The following is a 17,287-nucleotide window of genomic DNA, read 5'->3' as shown; positions in this document are numbered from 1 at the left end:
GGACCAGGATGTGGCTCAGTCGGCGGTGGCTCTGTGCAGAACTCGGCGTGGAGAAGGCCGGCGTCGCGAGAGATGAGGGGAAAAAGGAGAGTTCGGCTCTGATGTGAGGTGATCGGAGATAGGGTGCCGAGAAGGGGAAAAACCGGCAGTGGCTTGAGCGTTGCCGGCGCGTTTCCTAATCTCAGTGGCGGAGAGGGCTCGCAATCCAAGCTCGGGCAGGGCAATCAACCGGCTGCCGGCGCTGGGGTTCCTGGCGGTTAGGGCACAGGTGGTTCGGCGGCTCGGCGCAAGGAGGAAGAGAGATCGCCGAGCAAAGGGAAAGGCTAGGGCATGCGGGAAGAATAAGAGGAAAAGAAAAAAAATAAGAAAAGAAAAAGGAAAAGAAAAATAAAACTTTTCCTCATTAAAACAGGGTAGTCTAAACAGGCTTTTCCGGACCCCGTTTTTATCCCCGTGAACTTATCCGTACGAGCTCCGAAAAATTCCCGAAAAATTTCCAAAAATTCCAGAAAATTCCCTTATTAATATTCGCTTATTTTCCGGTATTTTACAAATTACATGAGCATTTGTATAATATTAATGAAAATATAAAATAATAAAATGATGGTACTGAAATTGGTTAAAACAGGAGAGCTCTTATGAAATTATTAGTGAACCGCTTGGGTGAACCAGACCGGCTCAAATGCCAGCATTAGTAGTATTGGATCGACCAAATCGATGTATCGCCGTCATTGCTAACGATGAACCGAACCTAACGGACGGCGCAACTCACCGTCAGCACAGATCTCATTTCATCTGCTCCATCGATAGAAGGCGGAGCGAGTCTCGTCTCTCCACCAACCTCTCTCTCTCTCTTCCCGTTCCCTTCCCAATCGCCCCAACATTCCTTCTTCCCTTCTCTGCGTCGATCAATCGACATCGATCGCTGCTCCTCCGTCCTCGCTCTATCTTCCCAATCCGATCTGTATCAGACTCGATTCACTCTCCGACTAACTTCACCAGTATCACGGACGCCGATAGACCACTCGTCGCTGGTGGCGCCGCCGACGTCATCGGATGTTGGGTCGGCGGCGGAGGAGTCGGAGATTTGGGCGGTTGTGCGGTGGATGAGCTTCTGGAATAAGAAGATAGTAATCCCTTCACGTCTCGTCGTTCCTTCCTGCTCCTTTTGGTTTTGTCATGGGCAACAAGAAGCGAAACCCTAGCCAGCGCCCTACCCGCCATCCTCCAGATTCTTCGGTCGCTGTGGTGGCTGATGTTTCTCTGGCTTTGTCCTCTCCTGTCTCTGATGACGGGCCACGGAGCGTCGATGCAGCTGAGTCCGCTGTCGTTAAGGTGGAGTGCGAGCGGGCGCTTACTACCCTCCACCGCGGGAACCATACTAAAGCCTTAAGGCTGATGAAGGAGGCTGCGGCGCGGCACGAAGGTTCTGCGCTGCTGCACCGAGTGCACGGGACTGTGGCAGCGAAGTTTGCGGCTCTGCTTGATGACCCCGGTGCGAAACTGCGGTACCTCCGTGCCGCCATCGACTCTGCTCGCCGCGCTGTCACGCTGTCGCCAACCTCAATTGAGTTCGCGCACTTCTATGCTAGTCTTCTGTTTGATGCTGCTACGGATGGATGCGGGTACGAGGAGGTTGTCCAGGAGTGCGAGCGCGCCCTTAGCATTGCTGACCCGGTTGATCCTGCTAAGGAGAGCCTTCAGGATGAGAGCCAGCAGAAGCTGCCTACGCCTGAGGCTCGGGTCGCTCACATCCGGCAGGAGCTACGGGCTCTAATTCAGAAGTCCAACATTGCCTCTATCTCGTCTTGGATGAAGAATCTTGGGAACGGGGCTTCTGGGGAGGAGAGGTTCCGGTTGATCCCTATGCGCCATATCTCTGAGGACCCCATGGAAGTTCGGTTGGTGCAGACTGCCCGCCGCCCCAATGAAATTAAGAAGGCCACCAAAACCCCAGAAGAGCGGCGTAAGGAGATTGAGGTCCGTGTTGCTGCTGCTCGCATTATCCAACAGAAGTCCAGCAACTCTCCAGTGTCCTCCCAGGAGGAGGATGGCCGCCCTGGCTCAGATTTTTCCACCTCCTCATCCAGTGCTCACCGGTTGGCAGAGCGCCGGAAATTGAACTCCAAAAAGGTCATTTCCTCTGATGATCGCATGGATCTTGTCCGAGCATATTGGAACTCGATGAGTTTTGAGAGGCAGTTGGATTTCCTAGTCGTAAACATCCCAGACCTCAAGATGCATTTTGCCTCATCGCCCAAGGACAACCTTGGAGTGGACATCCTGAATGAAGCACTGGCATTTGTGGAGTCCAGTGGTATGTGGAAGTTCTGGGCTTGTTGCCGTTGTGATGAGAAGTTCACTGACTGCCATGCCCACATCCAACACACTGCTCTGGAGCATATAAGTAACCTCTCAACCAAATTGCAATCTGTAATGCCGCGGGAAGTTGATGGAGAATGGATTGAGATGCTTCTTAATGGGAATTGGAAACCCATTGATGCTGATCTTGCTGTGAAGATGCTTAAGGAAGAACAATCGAAGCAACAATCATTAATCAAGGATGCAGACTCCGATAGTGGCTGCAAGGACAAAGAGTGTTCACCAGAGTATTGGACTGCTAAAGAGAACTCTGATTCTTCCTCTTCACCCCAGCATGGGGAGATTTCAGAGCAAGATATTCCTAATGACTTTTCTTCAGAAGGGAACTTCAGTGAGATGAATGATCTTATTGATATCTCTCGCAGATGGCCATTGTCCCATGATGCCGAAAGGACCAAGCTTCTGGGAAGAATTCAAGTCATGTTTCAGACACTCGTGAAACACAAGAGCCTGTCAGTAAGTCATATGAATAAGGTGATACAATATGCTGTTGAAGAGATCCAAGCATTTCAGTCTGGATCATTATTGCTTAACCATGCACTTGATCAGTCGCCTGTTTGTATCTTCTTCTTGGATGCTTTGCACCTTGAGAAAATACTGAAGTTCTTGAAGGAGCTTTCACAGGGGTCAGGAAGATACTCTGATAAGGACACTACTGCCAGTGATGCTGATAGCAATGAGCAGGGTACTGAAGTCCCAGATGATGTCAGTCTGAGCTTTAACTCCTGTACTCTTTCTTTGGATGGGTGTTTTTTAAGAAAGAAGCCGGATATCCATCTTGAGAATTCTGGCGTTGACGAGGCCGTCAACAGGATACCTGATTCAAATATTTTTTTGCCATGGTTATTTGCTGGTCCTTCCATCTCTGAACAACTCTCATCATGGACTCGCATGCGTGAAGAGAAAGCTCGTCAAGGCTTGGAAATCCTTCAGATGCTCGAGAAAGAATTCTATCCCTTGAAAAGTCTGTGTGAAAGGAAATGTGAACATTTGAGTTATGAGGAGGCTTTGCAGGCTGTTGAAAACCTTTGTTTTGAAGAACTGAAAAGAAGGGAGCAAGGAGTGAAGTTGGCATCTCAAAGCTATGAGGCTATTTTGAGGAAGCGACAAAAAGAACTCATGGAGCGGGAGAATGATGAAATGCTGGATGGCTGCAGATTCGAATTGGAAGTTATTTCTAATGTTCTGAAGGAGGCACAAGTCTTGAATGTATCACAATTCGGGTATGATGAGGCTTTATGTAGTGCCGGTTCTCGTATGTGTGATTTGAATTGTGATGAAGGTGATGATTGGAGGGTGCATGATTACTTGCAGCAAACAGATACTTGTATAGGAATAGCAATTCAGAGGCAGAAGGAACAACTTTCTGTAGAGGTTTGCGGGTCATTTTGATAAGACTACCATCTCCAATCCTTTGAACTTCATCCATATCTTATTGCGTGCAGCTTAACAAGATTGATGCAAGGATCATGCACAATGTGAGTGGCATGCAGCGATTAGAAGTGAAGCTTGGACCTGCTTCAGCCATGGATTATCGTACTGTCATTTTGCCACTTATAAAATCTTTTATTCGGGTTCGTTCATTTGACTTCATCTTTTATGCAAATGTCTCTCAACTTATTTGGTTCTATAATGTGGTTGGTTAATTTGAACTTGTTGTTTTTGTCTTTAACAGTTTCATTTGGAGGATTTGGTAGACAGAGATGCTAGAGAAAAGTCTGATGCTGCAAGAGAAGCCTTCCTAGCAGAGCTTGCACAGGATGCTAAGAAGAATGCAAACAAAGGAAATGATACCAAGCATGCACATGAGAAATCAAAGGAGAAGAAGAAGAATAAAGATTACAGGAAAAGTAAAGATCAAAAGGTCTTCATAACTCGTCTCCTCAAATTTCTTGTATTTCCTGTATGTCATGGTGAAGATTTTTTTTTTTTTGACGACATGCTTTTTCTTACTGTTTTTGATGTCAGAGTGTGGGTTATATTGATCAATCCTCAGATCATCAGGATACTACTGAACAATCGTAAGCACATCCCTTGTCCACTCATAATTCATAATCAACATTACCTGTGTATTTTTTTCTCTTAATTTTTGTTGTGTCCTGACAGCTCGCACTTCCCATTATTTATGGCCTTGCACTAATAGTTAGAGGTTATCTCCTTGCACTAGTAGCTAGAGATTATCTTCTGAATAACTTACATCAAATTTCACTTGTATGATCATGTTACACAATTACTATAATATAAAGTCTTAGTGGAAGATTTAATGTTTCAGTTTTGGATTCATTTTTAGTAATCTCATCTGCATGAGATTTCTTGATAGTTTAATCCTTTATTTTGATTGAGTTCTATCAGATGCCACTTTATCAAATAATTAGCTGTTTTTTTTTTTAATTTGTTTGCTAAACTGTGAACTTGTGTCTCATCTTGCCACAGTGAGTCTGTTGTATATGGTGTTACCTTGGAGCATGATGTTGTTGTATCAAGTGGTGATTACCTGACACAGAAAGAAGAGGAGTTTAAACTTAGAGTGGAACTTGAGGCTGAAGAAAGGAAACTTGAGGAGACATTGGAGTATCAAAGGAGGATTGAAGATGAGACAAAGCAGAAACACTTTGCAGAACAATCTAAAGTCAATGCTGTGGCTTATCTGAACAATCAGACTGATGGAGCCTTTGTTGTTAATTCAGTGGCTAATTTGAATTATGACTCTAGGTTGCAAAATAAAACCGTACCCACTTTTGTAGAAGGTACAGAATTTGGTGAATTCCATTTTTTTGAAGCCAACATGCACTATGACAACCCTAACATGAGATTCAAACAAAGAAATAAGTCTGGCACAGCAGACCAGATTGATGTTGGACAGCAGCGCAGTATTAACGACAACAGTGAGAAATATAACGAAAGTTGCATTGACAGAATGCAAGCTTTTGATGACTATAAGGATTTCCCTTTAAAAGTGGGTTTGCAAGTTAATGGAATAGAGAAATCTGTAACCAATAGGACATTTTCCAATAGTAATAGCTTTCAAAATATTAAGAAGACAAGTAGCCAATCTCATACAAAACACAAGCAAGGTAATTTCTTGTTCTTGTTTGAGCAAGAGGGCATATTTGTGTGAAAAATTACTTTTTTAATATCTTGATGACTGGTTTTTGCTTTATGTCATCTTATACTGTTTTCACTTGCAGGAAGTGCAGGAACTTTGTATGATGGTTTTCTTCCTTTGGAACAATCAAAAGCTAAGCAGGTTTCCAAGCATAATATTACAAGAGAGTTGCCTGAAGGGAATGAAAGAGCTTTTCCATTTTCTAAAGAAAATCGTTTGCTTGCTCGATGTCAAAATGAATTATACAAGCAAGATAATGCTGCAGGTCTCTTTTATTCACTAAATTTGTTTTTTTTTAAATTCTAAGAGAATTACATAATCATATGTTTTTCTTTGGTTTTTAATTGTACTATGGCTTCCAAGGTTCTTGTTTGTTTCCATGATAATTTGTTGATGCTATTAATGTTAAATTATTACAAGGTAGCGCTATGCTTAGCTTGACCTTGATGAAATTTGATATGCAAGTTTAGTTCCCAATCATTGCTTTAATTGGCTGTTAGTAATGCATTGTGACAAAGTGCATAATGATTCCTTAGGAGTCTTAGCTCAGGAGTCTTATGAGCTACTTTGAATGTCTGCCCAACAAGTATACTTATAATGTCAGATATTGTTTCTCAACAGTAGTTTACTTACTTTATATATGTTAACAAGCTTTACAAATATGCCAAATAGGCAAAATTAGTAGGGGAATCAAACATAGAATCACTTATTTGACAATTGGTTTAGTAGGAATGTTGGATTTTTAATAGAATGTCTGTTCAATATCTTTATCAAGTATAATATGGAGGTCATTGTTATAGCATGCTCATATTTTTTCCTGTAAATATCTTGCAAACTCAGTTTTATGTAAGATATATGGCAAATGCTTTTTTTTTTCTCTTTATTTGCATGTTTATTTAAAAGCAACTTCAAAGTAATAGTGACCAGGGAGACAATCCAGGTGCTTGGGACACCATAGGCTGCTATTAATACATTTGGTGCTAAACTTTTACTTCTTACTTGTGGTCAGGACAAAATGAAGTGAGGTCAGCAGGACAATTTCAGGATGTGGATGAACAAAGGTTCCAAGAAGAACTTAAGCAAGCTGTGCGCGAAAGCTTGGGTATGTTTTGTTCATTTTATTCCTTTTCATTTCCTTATTATAAACATGAATTGTTGAAAGACATGCCTTGTTTTATCCTCACTTATCTTCAGAAGTCACAGTTAGGTTGTTTTTCCAGTTCTACTTTGGTTTGGAGGTTCGATAGATGCATCTTCGACTATATTATATGCTTGGTGCGAGTAATTTGTGATGTACTACTAATATATAAAACATAAGAGGAAATAAATAATCAATAATTTAATAATTCTAACATTATAGTATTAAAATTTTCTAAGATTTTCTGAGATGTAATTTGTCTTGACATTCATGGCCCAATACCTAATGTAATGTTATAAGAAACAATAATTTATTCCTATATCGTAGTGCAACTAAGCAATAAAATTAATTTTATACCTACTCTGGATCCATACATCTATAATCCCGCAGGATTATTTTTGCTTTTATCTTCTTGGAGTGGTCTTAAAACTAGTATTTATACTTTGTTATTGAGAGAATTTAACATACAGAAATTAGGAACAAAGGACTTCCAGAAGAAGGTTCTGACTCTATCAACTTTAAATTGTAATATAGCTATTGTCAATTCTTACCGGAACCTCCTACTGAATTTGAATATATGTGGAAATTTGACTAGACCATCTTAAAGGTTCAATGGTGCATGATAAACCTTAAGAGCATTGAGAGTTTTAGATCAAGAAGTACTAGATGAGAGAAGATAGCTCGATGATACCTAGATTATGGATTCAGTCCACGTAGCAGTACCTAAGTACACTGTACCTAAGTACACTATGCCAACTCAGATAATGATAGGCTGTTTCATATGTGGCAAACAAATTTAATTTTGATCATTCATATCAAACACTGATGCTTTGACTCAGAAATCAACATCCCCATCGATCATGTTTGAAATTTTTTAGAAAGATTCATGATCCTGTCCGAGCGCTGAGTCGATGGACTCTGGGGACGTGGTGCTCTCCGCTGTCTTCGACTGGCTGAACGAATCTCCGGCGAACCTGCAAGGAAGTCGGGCCGGGAAGGGGTTCCCGGCGACGACCCTCCGATGCTCAAGTCAGGCAAGAGGCAAGCGATGAAGTGGCTCCAAAGATGAGGGATTGCGTACCTCCGGCGAAGTCTGAGGGCTCTTATATAGAGCTGTGGGGAGGCTTATGCACACCTACTGAGGCGTACACGTGTCTTTTACCATACCTTAGTATGGGCTTACCAGAGGAGCATGCCTGACACCATACTGCTACAGTCCGAGCACCTCTCTGATGGGACGGCAGAACCTTCCGTCGTAGAATTCTGCGTATGGCTTGATCGTCGAATATGCCTGTTGTCAGAAGATGTTCCCCAATGTCCCCTTGTCCTTGTCTCCTTTTTCCCCGCGTTGAGCGTCCAACCGCTCGACTGGCACATCCCTTCCGACCTGGCGTAGGTGTTGGCCCGACCGGGGAGATTCCCGGTCGGGTGCTCGGCTGATATTGTTCCTGCCCATGTTGCTCTATGCCTCGGCCGAGCGGACTACCCGCTCGGCCCGGCGACCCTTTTCACCACGAGCGTCGGAAACCCGACTCCCCGTCGGGTTGTCTTTGATTCCGCTCGGACCCGTTCGGCCGGTCGACCCAACCCTTCTTCGATCGGCCGGACCTCATGCTGACCCTTTTGCCTTTTGACCTCCACGTGGTGTTGACTCCCCTCCAGAGGGGGTCCCCCGACCTTACTGCCGGATCAATTCATATCTGTGTTGAATACTTGTACACTATTCTGAGTAACAGATGATCGTTTCGAATCCCAAAAAATATGAAAATTTCATATTTGCAAAGTATTAGCAATTGTCAGGCCATGAGATAGAGCAAGATTCAAAATAGTACCATCCCTTTCACTACAATTTATTACTTTTTTAGACAATCATTACTATGCTAATTTTCAGAAGGGTTTTTGTAACCATGCAACTTGTGCTCTCTTCCTTTTTCATTTGCATATTTATTGAGTATCCATATGTTCTCTATATTCATTTTGAGTGACAATGGAAATTATCTATGTTGAATATCTAATGGAGATAATATTCAATTGATATCTCATTTTTCAAGAATTTCTACCTTCTCGGGAGCTTCAGTTTGTAATTCTTTTGGCTTTTGAAAATTACAGAAGGCAATGACTATGTTGTGTCAGCTACTGAAACAGGGAGCATTTCAAGCCAGAAAGAAGTCCTTGGCACTGGTCTCAGGAATGCAGTTGGTGAATACAATTGTTTCTTGAATGTGATTATCCAGGTAAAGTATTGAATAACTTGTTGATTCATTAAATACCACTTTCTTAAAATATACTTCATGCCAATGATGTTTGTGATTTTTTACTGGTTTAGTCATTATGGCATTTAAGGCGTTTCAGAGATGAGTTCCTCAAAAAGTCATCAGTGCACGGGCATGTTGGAGATCCATGTGTTGTCTGTGCGCTTTATGATATATTTACAGATTTGAGAAATGCTTCTGAAGGTGGACTAAGTGATGCTGTTGCACCTACTTCTTTGAGAATTGCTTTGAGCAACTTATATCCTGATAGTAAATTCTTTCAAGAGGTGATTATATCATGAATGTGCTGTTCTATGCAGTAGTAATTACTCTGACCTTTGATGAGATCTTAGGTCATGTAGATTTTGGTATTCTGTTAATCTAAAAGATTCTGTATCCATTAACAGGGACAGATGAATGATGCATCTGAGGTTTTATCAGTAATTTTTGATTGTTTGCATAAGTCATTTAAGGTTCATTCTGGGGATAATGATGCTGGCCTGCAAAAAAATAATTCAGAGGGATCATGGGATTGCACAAACAGTTCGTGTATTGCACACACACTCTTTGGAATGAATATAGATGAACAGATGAATTGTTACAACTGCCATTCCCAGACTAGACACCTAAAATACACTTCGTTTTTTCAGAATATCAATGCAAATTCATTACGAACAGCAAAGGCAAGTCTCACAAGTTTTTTGGGTTATGTTGCCTTCCACGGCTATTCAATAAAACAATTGTGACATCATCAGCAAATTCATTTAAGTCATGATTCTTTTGTTGCAGATTATGTGTCCAGAAAGTTCTTTGGATGATCTTTTGAAGACTGTGGAAATGAATCACCGATTATCATGTGATGTTGAAGCTGGTGGTTGTGGAAAACAAAATTATGTGAATCATATATTGTCTCATCCGCCACATGTTTTCACAGCTGGTACCTATTCTTTTTCCTTTTTTTTTTAAAAGTTAGTAAGTAATTCACATCTCTTTCATGGTGCGAAGGAGTTGTGTCGATATGTCATACTTGTATTAATATATCATATCCAGTAGTCAACCATATTTTAATATTCTTTTGTACAGGAACAAACACATTTTATTATTAGTGTCATAACCTGTTTGTTTCTTCTGTTCCATATACATTTTCTTTTAGCAATATCCTCTGTTTGCAAATGATTGATATATTTTCAGTGGTTATCCTCTATTTACTTACAGATCTCATCTGCTTTTTACATTCATATCCTCCATTTGTTTCCTTTTTTTTTTCATCTTTTTTGATAAACAAAATAACAAAGCTCCTATTTCCTTTTCATTCTCACCACTGATCTGACTCAATTTTTTTTTTTTAAAAAAAATCTGAAATGTTACCTCTATTTTCTTTTATTCACATTTGGCAGAGGTATAGGTTGCTGATTTTTCTAAATTTTTTTAATGCTTACCAGATATCGTTCTATATACCCTAACTGATTAATATTCTATTGCAGTTTTAGGATGGCAGAGTACAACTGAAAGTGCAGATGATATATCTGCAACTTTGGCAGCAATTACCACTGATGTTGATATTGGGGTTCTCTACTGCGGCATAGATAAAGGAAGTGAACATTCTCTGATTTCAATGGTATGTTAGCTAGTGCCTTGTATTTTCATTGATTGTGGTATTTTGGAAAAGCCAATATTAACCAACTTCTTGTTTTATAATCCTGTCCTTGAATTGTTATGTCATATGTGATAACTTATGGATGCTAAGGCATTGTTGAATCGATGTCTCTAATAGAGAGAACATACATCAATCTTTAATATTAACTTGTTAGTTGAATAAACAAACATCACCGTTAATATTAACTTCCCAGTTGAATAAATAAAAGTTTAATATTAACTTCTCAGTTGAATTCATAAACAAACGTCAAAGTTTAATATTAACTTCCCAGTTGAACTCTGCTAATCATATTTCTTTCTGGTATCTCTGTAACAAGTAGGTAATTCACTTTGGCTTCTTGTTTCCTTCATGCATTAGTTTCCTAAGTTGTCTACATTCAGATTAAATTTGCTTCATGGAATGATGTTCATAGATATGAAACTATTAATCTCTTGATTAAATGTTTCAAAATAGTTTTTTGTTGAATTATTTTGAAAGGATAACAAAGTCATTACTTGTAACTCGGTGACTTAATTTATGGCTCATCCATACCTTTATGCTATATTCAGTCTTAAAACTATTCTTGTATAGTCATTATTGTTTACCGACCATTTTGTCATTTTTATCTCTAGCAAGCCTTTCTCTTCGGTGAATTATGGTGCAAGTATACTATACAGTTTGTGTTTGTTGAAGTGGTTCAATGACTTCCTTCCCTGTGACATATTACAAAATTTTCAATTTGATCTTTATTGTTTCTTATATATGTGTATATATTTCTAGTTAGCAGATGACCACATCATTATTAGGAAAAATTCAGGTAGTGGCAGTACCTTTCATGTACCTTGGGTGTGTGGAAACCTTTTTCTGGACATACTTTTATGTTTGTACCTTTAGATGGTTGGCCTGATATAGGATCAGGGTATATATATTGCAAGATAGAATAACAAAATCTACAACAACTAGCTAAGAGTAACATATCGAAAGAAGTGAGAACAAGGCACCAAAAAAATCTTAGTCCACCAGCAAGTTCAATTCCTTAGGCCAATTTCAGCACAAAATTCTCAAGATTTTACTGATGTCTTGGTTTGCAACCTCATTTATATAAAATTGCCATCCTGATATATTTTGTAAGCTCAGAATTTTTTAGAGGAACAAATTGGCATCAAATTGTGATTAATTATATTGTGAATCTGCTAAAGTGCGTCCAGTGATATTTGGAAGTGTCAGCTAGAGGCATAATTAGATTCTTCTTGCTGTAGTTAATTCCCTATTGTTTCACTAGTAGAAAGAGTTGTTAGTGAAAAGCTTGAGTGAAAACTTGAATGCCTTTTTTCTGAGCTGAGTTTTGCATCCACCATCGCATCATTGACCTTAAGAATCTTACGAAATAAATGTAGATTCTACCAAGTAAGAGCTATAACCATTTCTTTTCACCTATCCAGCACCAGGCCTTGTCTCCTGTATGAGAATGGTTTTCCTACTCTCCCATTATTAAAAATTCTCAACATAATTTGCTGTACATGTTCATACTTAGGGGAAAGTATGAATAGGCATCCTACAAAAAAAGCACAATCTCAGTTAGAACACACCATAGAAAATATAAAATATTAGCATTGGTTGTTCTCAAATACTGGGGCAACAATCTATAGCAAGCTTGCTAGATTCTAGTCCTTGACAGGTTGCGAATCCTGTGTTGTGGGTTTCTGGGAGAACTGATGGTGTGGTGGGGTATAAGCAGCCTGTTGTATTTAACCCAACCTAGATTTCCAGGTCCAAAAATTATCATCAGATGAGATGGGAGTAGTCTTTTTAACAATGTCCCAATCAATAGGCCAAACAAGTTATCAAGCTTGAAGGAATCTCAGTGTTTCTCTCTAGCATATTATCAGCCAAACAAAGGAAAGTACACTAAGCAATGGTATCAAGGGAATCGTGTTTAGCAGAAAGCTGAGATCAAAACTTTGAGACGGATGGAGCTACTGGGAAAGACAAAGAATGATGGATGTTGGTTTTGAAAATAATATGATATGAGAAAATAGTTAAAGATAGATGTGCATATTTGTTCACAAGAGTGATTAATAACTGCGATCAAAGAATGATTGAATGTGGATTTAATTAACCTTGGCGGTTGGGATTACTAATGATGTACCCTTGTAAAGCTTGAGGATTACCCTTGTAAAGCTTGAGGACAAGAAAAGGGTCCATATAGCCAATCTCAGATAATTGAGGTGCACATATCATATTTTTTTATTGAAAGAGTGCATTTAACAATATCAGAGTCAGAGCAGAAGCCGAATGTCTTGCCACTCATTGTACTGCTCAAAGATGGTATGAAAGATTGAGTGAGTTTCCAAGATTAATTATCCTTATTAGACAGTGAATGACACATTATGACAGCATGGCCTGGGATCCAATTTCCGTTTAGCTTTGAGAATAAGGATGCATGGTGAGCATCATCTTTTAGCACAGATAAGCATGTTTATAAAAGTGTAGATCTTTAATCTTTGGATTGCCATGATGTTTAGGAAGAGACAATTTCCCAAAGATCATATACCATTTGTGATGTTACCGGTTGCCCATGAAATTTCTTTTTTTAGAATTAAGACAACAGATCTATCAGACTAGTAATTTTGTTAAATTTTCATTGAGACATCAAAGAAATATCTAGGAGTGAAGCTAACAACTTATTTTGACATGTATTGTTTATTAATTGCTCACAAAATCTCATGATGAAAGCTAGATGCCAAGATGAATTTGAACTTTGAGAATTGCCAGCTTTAGCATGTATGGTTTGTTATAATGGACAAGTTGATAAATTAAGAATAGCCTATGAGTTAGCAAACAAGGATGCAAAATTGATGTTTCACTGTCGATACCAATATCTTTTCTTTTTGTGGAAAGATCAGCTTGGTTACTCTGTATTAGTTATGTCTGGCTGTCCTGCGCTTTTATACTTGAACGTCTTTAGCACTTGGTAAAGGCTCATGTGTTTTGTTTTTGCTCAGCTTTGCAACTAAGCTGTTTGAATGTTTGTTGAAGGATCTAATGATTTGTCAAATTCTGAAGCATCTCATACTTCTGTTAAGAACCAAAACTAACTCACTACATTTTCCCCTCCTTTTTATATATCATGTTTTGAGCTGTTTCATACTTCCCTACTTGTAGCTAGACTATGTTACCGATTATCTGAATTCTGAAATTTGTTCACTCATCAGGTTTGTTACTATGGGCAACACTATCACTGCTTTGCATATGAACATGATCAATGGGTCATGTATGATGACCAAACTGTAAAGGTAACTTGAAGGTTTGTACTTTTTCCCTCAGCATATTGAATCTTTAAATGGTTTAAGTTAATTTGTGCAGGTGATTGGCGGTTGGGAAGATGTTATTACCACATGTAAAAGGGGGCATCTGCAGCCACAAGTTCTGTTCTTTGAGACTGTGAATTAATAATTCTTCACTGATAAGCAATTGCGATAATTCTAGATGTGGAAGTAATGTTCTCAGGGCCATTTATGCGAGAATATCTTCAAAGGTTGTAAAGGATAAACCAGAATGTCAGAATACCTGGATGCCTACTGTTTTGTAAAGGTCAATTCTTTGTGAGTATGCTTTAGCAATGACTCGGAAATGCTGATGCATTTCGAGTTCAGGTTCCCATAATCCCCATCTTCAGTGCCACAAAAATATCAAGGATCCAGTCTCACTGAAAAGAAAAAGGTGATCCTTGTATCTATTCTTTATAGATTAGTTCCTTTTCTGCAGAAACAGCTGCATTTTCTTGATTCAATAAGGTGGCAATGATCAAGGGGATATGTGTGCCTCTCACCATTTTGGAGTCATCAATTGTGCTCGCTGTTTGCATCCATTTTTGATACAACTTATACAGTTGGAAGATAATGGACCTCCACCTGAATGGAGCAACTATTGTTCAGGTTTTTGCTCAACAGATGTGAAGTTGTCAGTTTGAGTCAGATAATTATAAGAAATGTAGAATGGGAAAGAGTGGCATCAAGAAATGTGATGATTCATCTTTTTCTTTCACTGAAATGTTTTGTGGAAACAAATATATTTTGACACTCTAAATGAGTTACAATAGTTGATGATCACTTGCGGTGTGGATAGCCAGATTTTGACAATCTTGTTTTTTGGATACACTCTTTCAGGGTTGATGGACTCTTGGTGATTTGGGGGGCAATCAGGTATATGTCTAAGAGTGCAATTAGATTTTGAAAACCTTGATTATTCCTTTGATTTATCTGATGGAATGATTCTTACAAGTCAATTTTCAACTATCTATTTGATAATTAACTCATGTTGATTTATGCAGAAATGTTGATAGAAAATGGAGGCAACAGGTGATTGAATTGTCATGAATTTTCCCAATGTGTTGTCATCACATTGCTGAAGCTTGTAACAGAGCCTAACAAGATGCCTTATATGTCCTTAATATGGACACCGGAACCAATTATGTATAAAGCATCGAGAAGCTATTCTGGTTCTAGGCACTTGTTATTTTAAATATCTCCATGATACGCTGAAGTTATTGTCTGGGGCTAGTGGAAGCACAAGCTATGGCAATTCTGTCGGTAAGAATTCGATGAGAAACTTGTGTGGTTTTGGAGACAAAAATGCTTCTCTTGTGCCTCCAAGTAACCTGATAATTTATTGGCACAGTTACTCAAGACTCCATCAAGATACGCTCCAATCTAAATCAAACTAAATCAAAGATAATGGTAGTGTTATTCTCCAAGGTTAATGCAACTAGGTAAAGGGAAAATGAACCGTTTATAAAGAATTATATATTTGTAAGAAAGAGAAAAATTATTTTAAAAAATAATAGTAAAAAAAAAGACGTTAAGAAAATAATGAATGAAATAAATAATGAAATTTTTGAATGGTTATATTAAAAATTACATACAAAAAAAAAAGGGATATTTATTAAATAGTTAAAGTGATAAAGAAAGGCAATAGATCTTATTTAAAGAAAATATATTAAAGATGAATATAATAGAGGTATTAAGTAAACAATGGAAAAAATAAACGAGGTAAAAAAATTATTTTCATCAATTTTTTAATAAAAGTTTAGATGATCAATTTAACTTAGATAATTTAAGTAGGTCAAATAACTATAAAAATTAAAATTTTTATCATAGAATTTAAAATTCAAAAGTAGAACAAAATTTAAATTTAATGTACAATAAGAAGAGTGATTGAACTAATGGATCATACTATAAAATTTTAAGAAAAAATAATAAAAAAAATAAGGAAAGAGGTCATGACGATCAAAAATTAATTTAGATTCATGTTTAAAATATCAACAATAGCAGTTATACATCTTTCCGATTTCCAACAACTTGGGCTCGACGTACCTGGGCCGGGCCATTCTGGAATCCGGATCCAGCCTTTTCGAACATGTAAGATTCTGTTCCGCTTTCCTTCCTGAGGTTGAGGCAGGCGACGACGGGTTCGTCAGGGAAAGCCAGCCTGCGCCTGTCGTTTCGCAAGGTTCAACACCTATAATGCAATACTATTTTAGTAATTAACTTATTACTTTTTGATGCAATACTATTTTAGTAATTAACTTATTATTTTTTGCCGATCCTAAAGAGATTGAATCAGAATAAAGTTTAAACCAAAACAAAAGGTTAGCCACGTGAGAAGATCAATCTAATCTAAGATATAAATTTACGGTGTAACCCAGTGATGACTGCGTATTGTCCTCTGCTTACTGATTCAACATGTCCACAAGACAATGACAAATAGATGAGACCACATCTACATTTTGAAGGTGGAGTCGGTATGAGAGCCACGGCTGCATACATCTACATTTTGAAGCTGGAGTTTATATATGCGGTGAAGACACCACATTAATTGAGAGCCTTCAAGGAAAACAAGCGAAACCTCCTTCCCAGCAAATGCAGGAAGTTGATATGCTGCGGACAGCCGGGAGGGGACTGGATGGCTGTGGATGATCACGGAGAGGTTGAAGGTGGGGAATGCTAACCTAAGCTGGAGGAGATTGATATGTTGCAGGAAGTTACAAAGCAAATACCAGGACACACTGCTTACTGCTCAAAGATGTGAAATTCACTGACAGGACTAGTTCAATATGTGAATTCATCACACAACTCAAAACATGTTGATAATGCTATCATTTTACAGATTTCTTGGCAAACGAAATGTATAAAATAGTATTTCCTCCTCAACTGCTCAAAGATGAAGAAAGAAGAGGCTCAATTATTGAGTTATCTCTGACCCCCATTTATTGTAGGCAGATGAGCCAACTCGGCCCACCCCATTGGGATGATCAGAGTATTTGCTTGCCCTACCAGAGACAAGTCACAGGTTGCTCTTAACCATTCATTTCATTTCATTTCATTTCATTTCCTTCTGCAGTCGCAACCACTGTTGATTGCCAACAGAGAAGATAAGAGGAAAGGAAAGTAAAGGAAAGGAAGAACAAAAAGGACAAGAAGTCAAGAAGAGTAGCCGCAGCCTGCCGTTGCTCAATTATTGGCCTCTCTCCTCAAAGTAGCTGCAGTTCCTATGGAGATGCCATTACAAATGGCAGACTGACACCGACTCAGCCTCTTCCTTTCTTTCTCTCTTTTTCTTAGATTTGTGAATTATCTCAAACTGAGGATGTACGAAAAAGTTTGGTTGGAATGGTGTTCCATCAATCTTTTCAGGATAGTTCCAAATGCTACAGCTGAACCTAGATTAATCAATCAATCAATCAATGACAAATGTCTCCGACTGTTCAAAAG

General features: G+C 38.8%; 1 protein-coding gene across 1 annotated transcript; it reads left to right on the top strand.

The window, feature by feature from the left end:
• The first annotated feature begins 803 nt into the window (after window positions 1–803).
• LOC121972028 lies at window positions 804–14,626 on the top strand. Its single transcript, XM_042523612.1, has 14 exons — window positions 804–3,756; window positions 3,828–3,956; window positions 4,058–4,246; window positions 4,351–4,403; window positions 4,816–5,456; window positions 5,571–5,753; window positions 6,498–6,590; window positions 8,736–8,860; window positions 8,953–9,165; window positions 9,286–9,561; window positions 9,668–9,815; window positions 10,363–10,496; window positions 13,730–13,810; window positions 13,881–14,626. Exons 1-14 carry the CDS (start codon window positions 1,180–1,182, stop codon window positions 13,965–13,967), a joined length of 4,929 nt encoding a protein of 1,642 aa, XP_042379546.1. The 5' UTR covers window positions 804–1,179; the 3' UTR covers window positions 13,968–14,626.
• The last annotated feature ends 2,661 nt before the right edge of the window (window positions 14,627–17,287 follow it).

This window comes from Zingiber officinale, chromosome 4A (assembly GCF_018446385.1).
Source record: "Zingiber officinale cultivar Zhangliang chromosome 4A, Zo_v1.1, whole genome shotgun sequence".
Classification (NCBI taxonomy): Eukaryota; Viridiplantae; Streptophyta; class Magnoliopsida; order Zingiberales; family Zingiberaceae; genus Zingiber; species Zingiber officinale.
This window is presented reverse-complemented; position numbering and strand designations above follow the sequence as displayed.

Coding starts and splice junctions, on each gene's coding strand:
- LOC121972028 (XM_042523612.1), top strand. CDS start 1,180: ATGGGCAACAAGAAGCGAAACCCTAGCCAGCGCCCTACCCGCCATCCT. Junction 5,754..6,497: donor CAAGCAAGATAATGCTGCAG/GTCTCTTTTATT, acceptor ACTTGTGGTCAG/GACAAAATGAAGTGAGGTCA. Junction 9,816..10,362: donor GCCACATGTTTTCACAGCTG/GTACCTATTCTT, acceptor ATTCTATTGCAG/TTTTAGGATGGCAGAGTACA.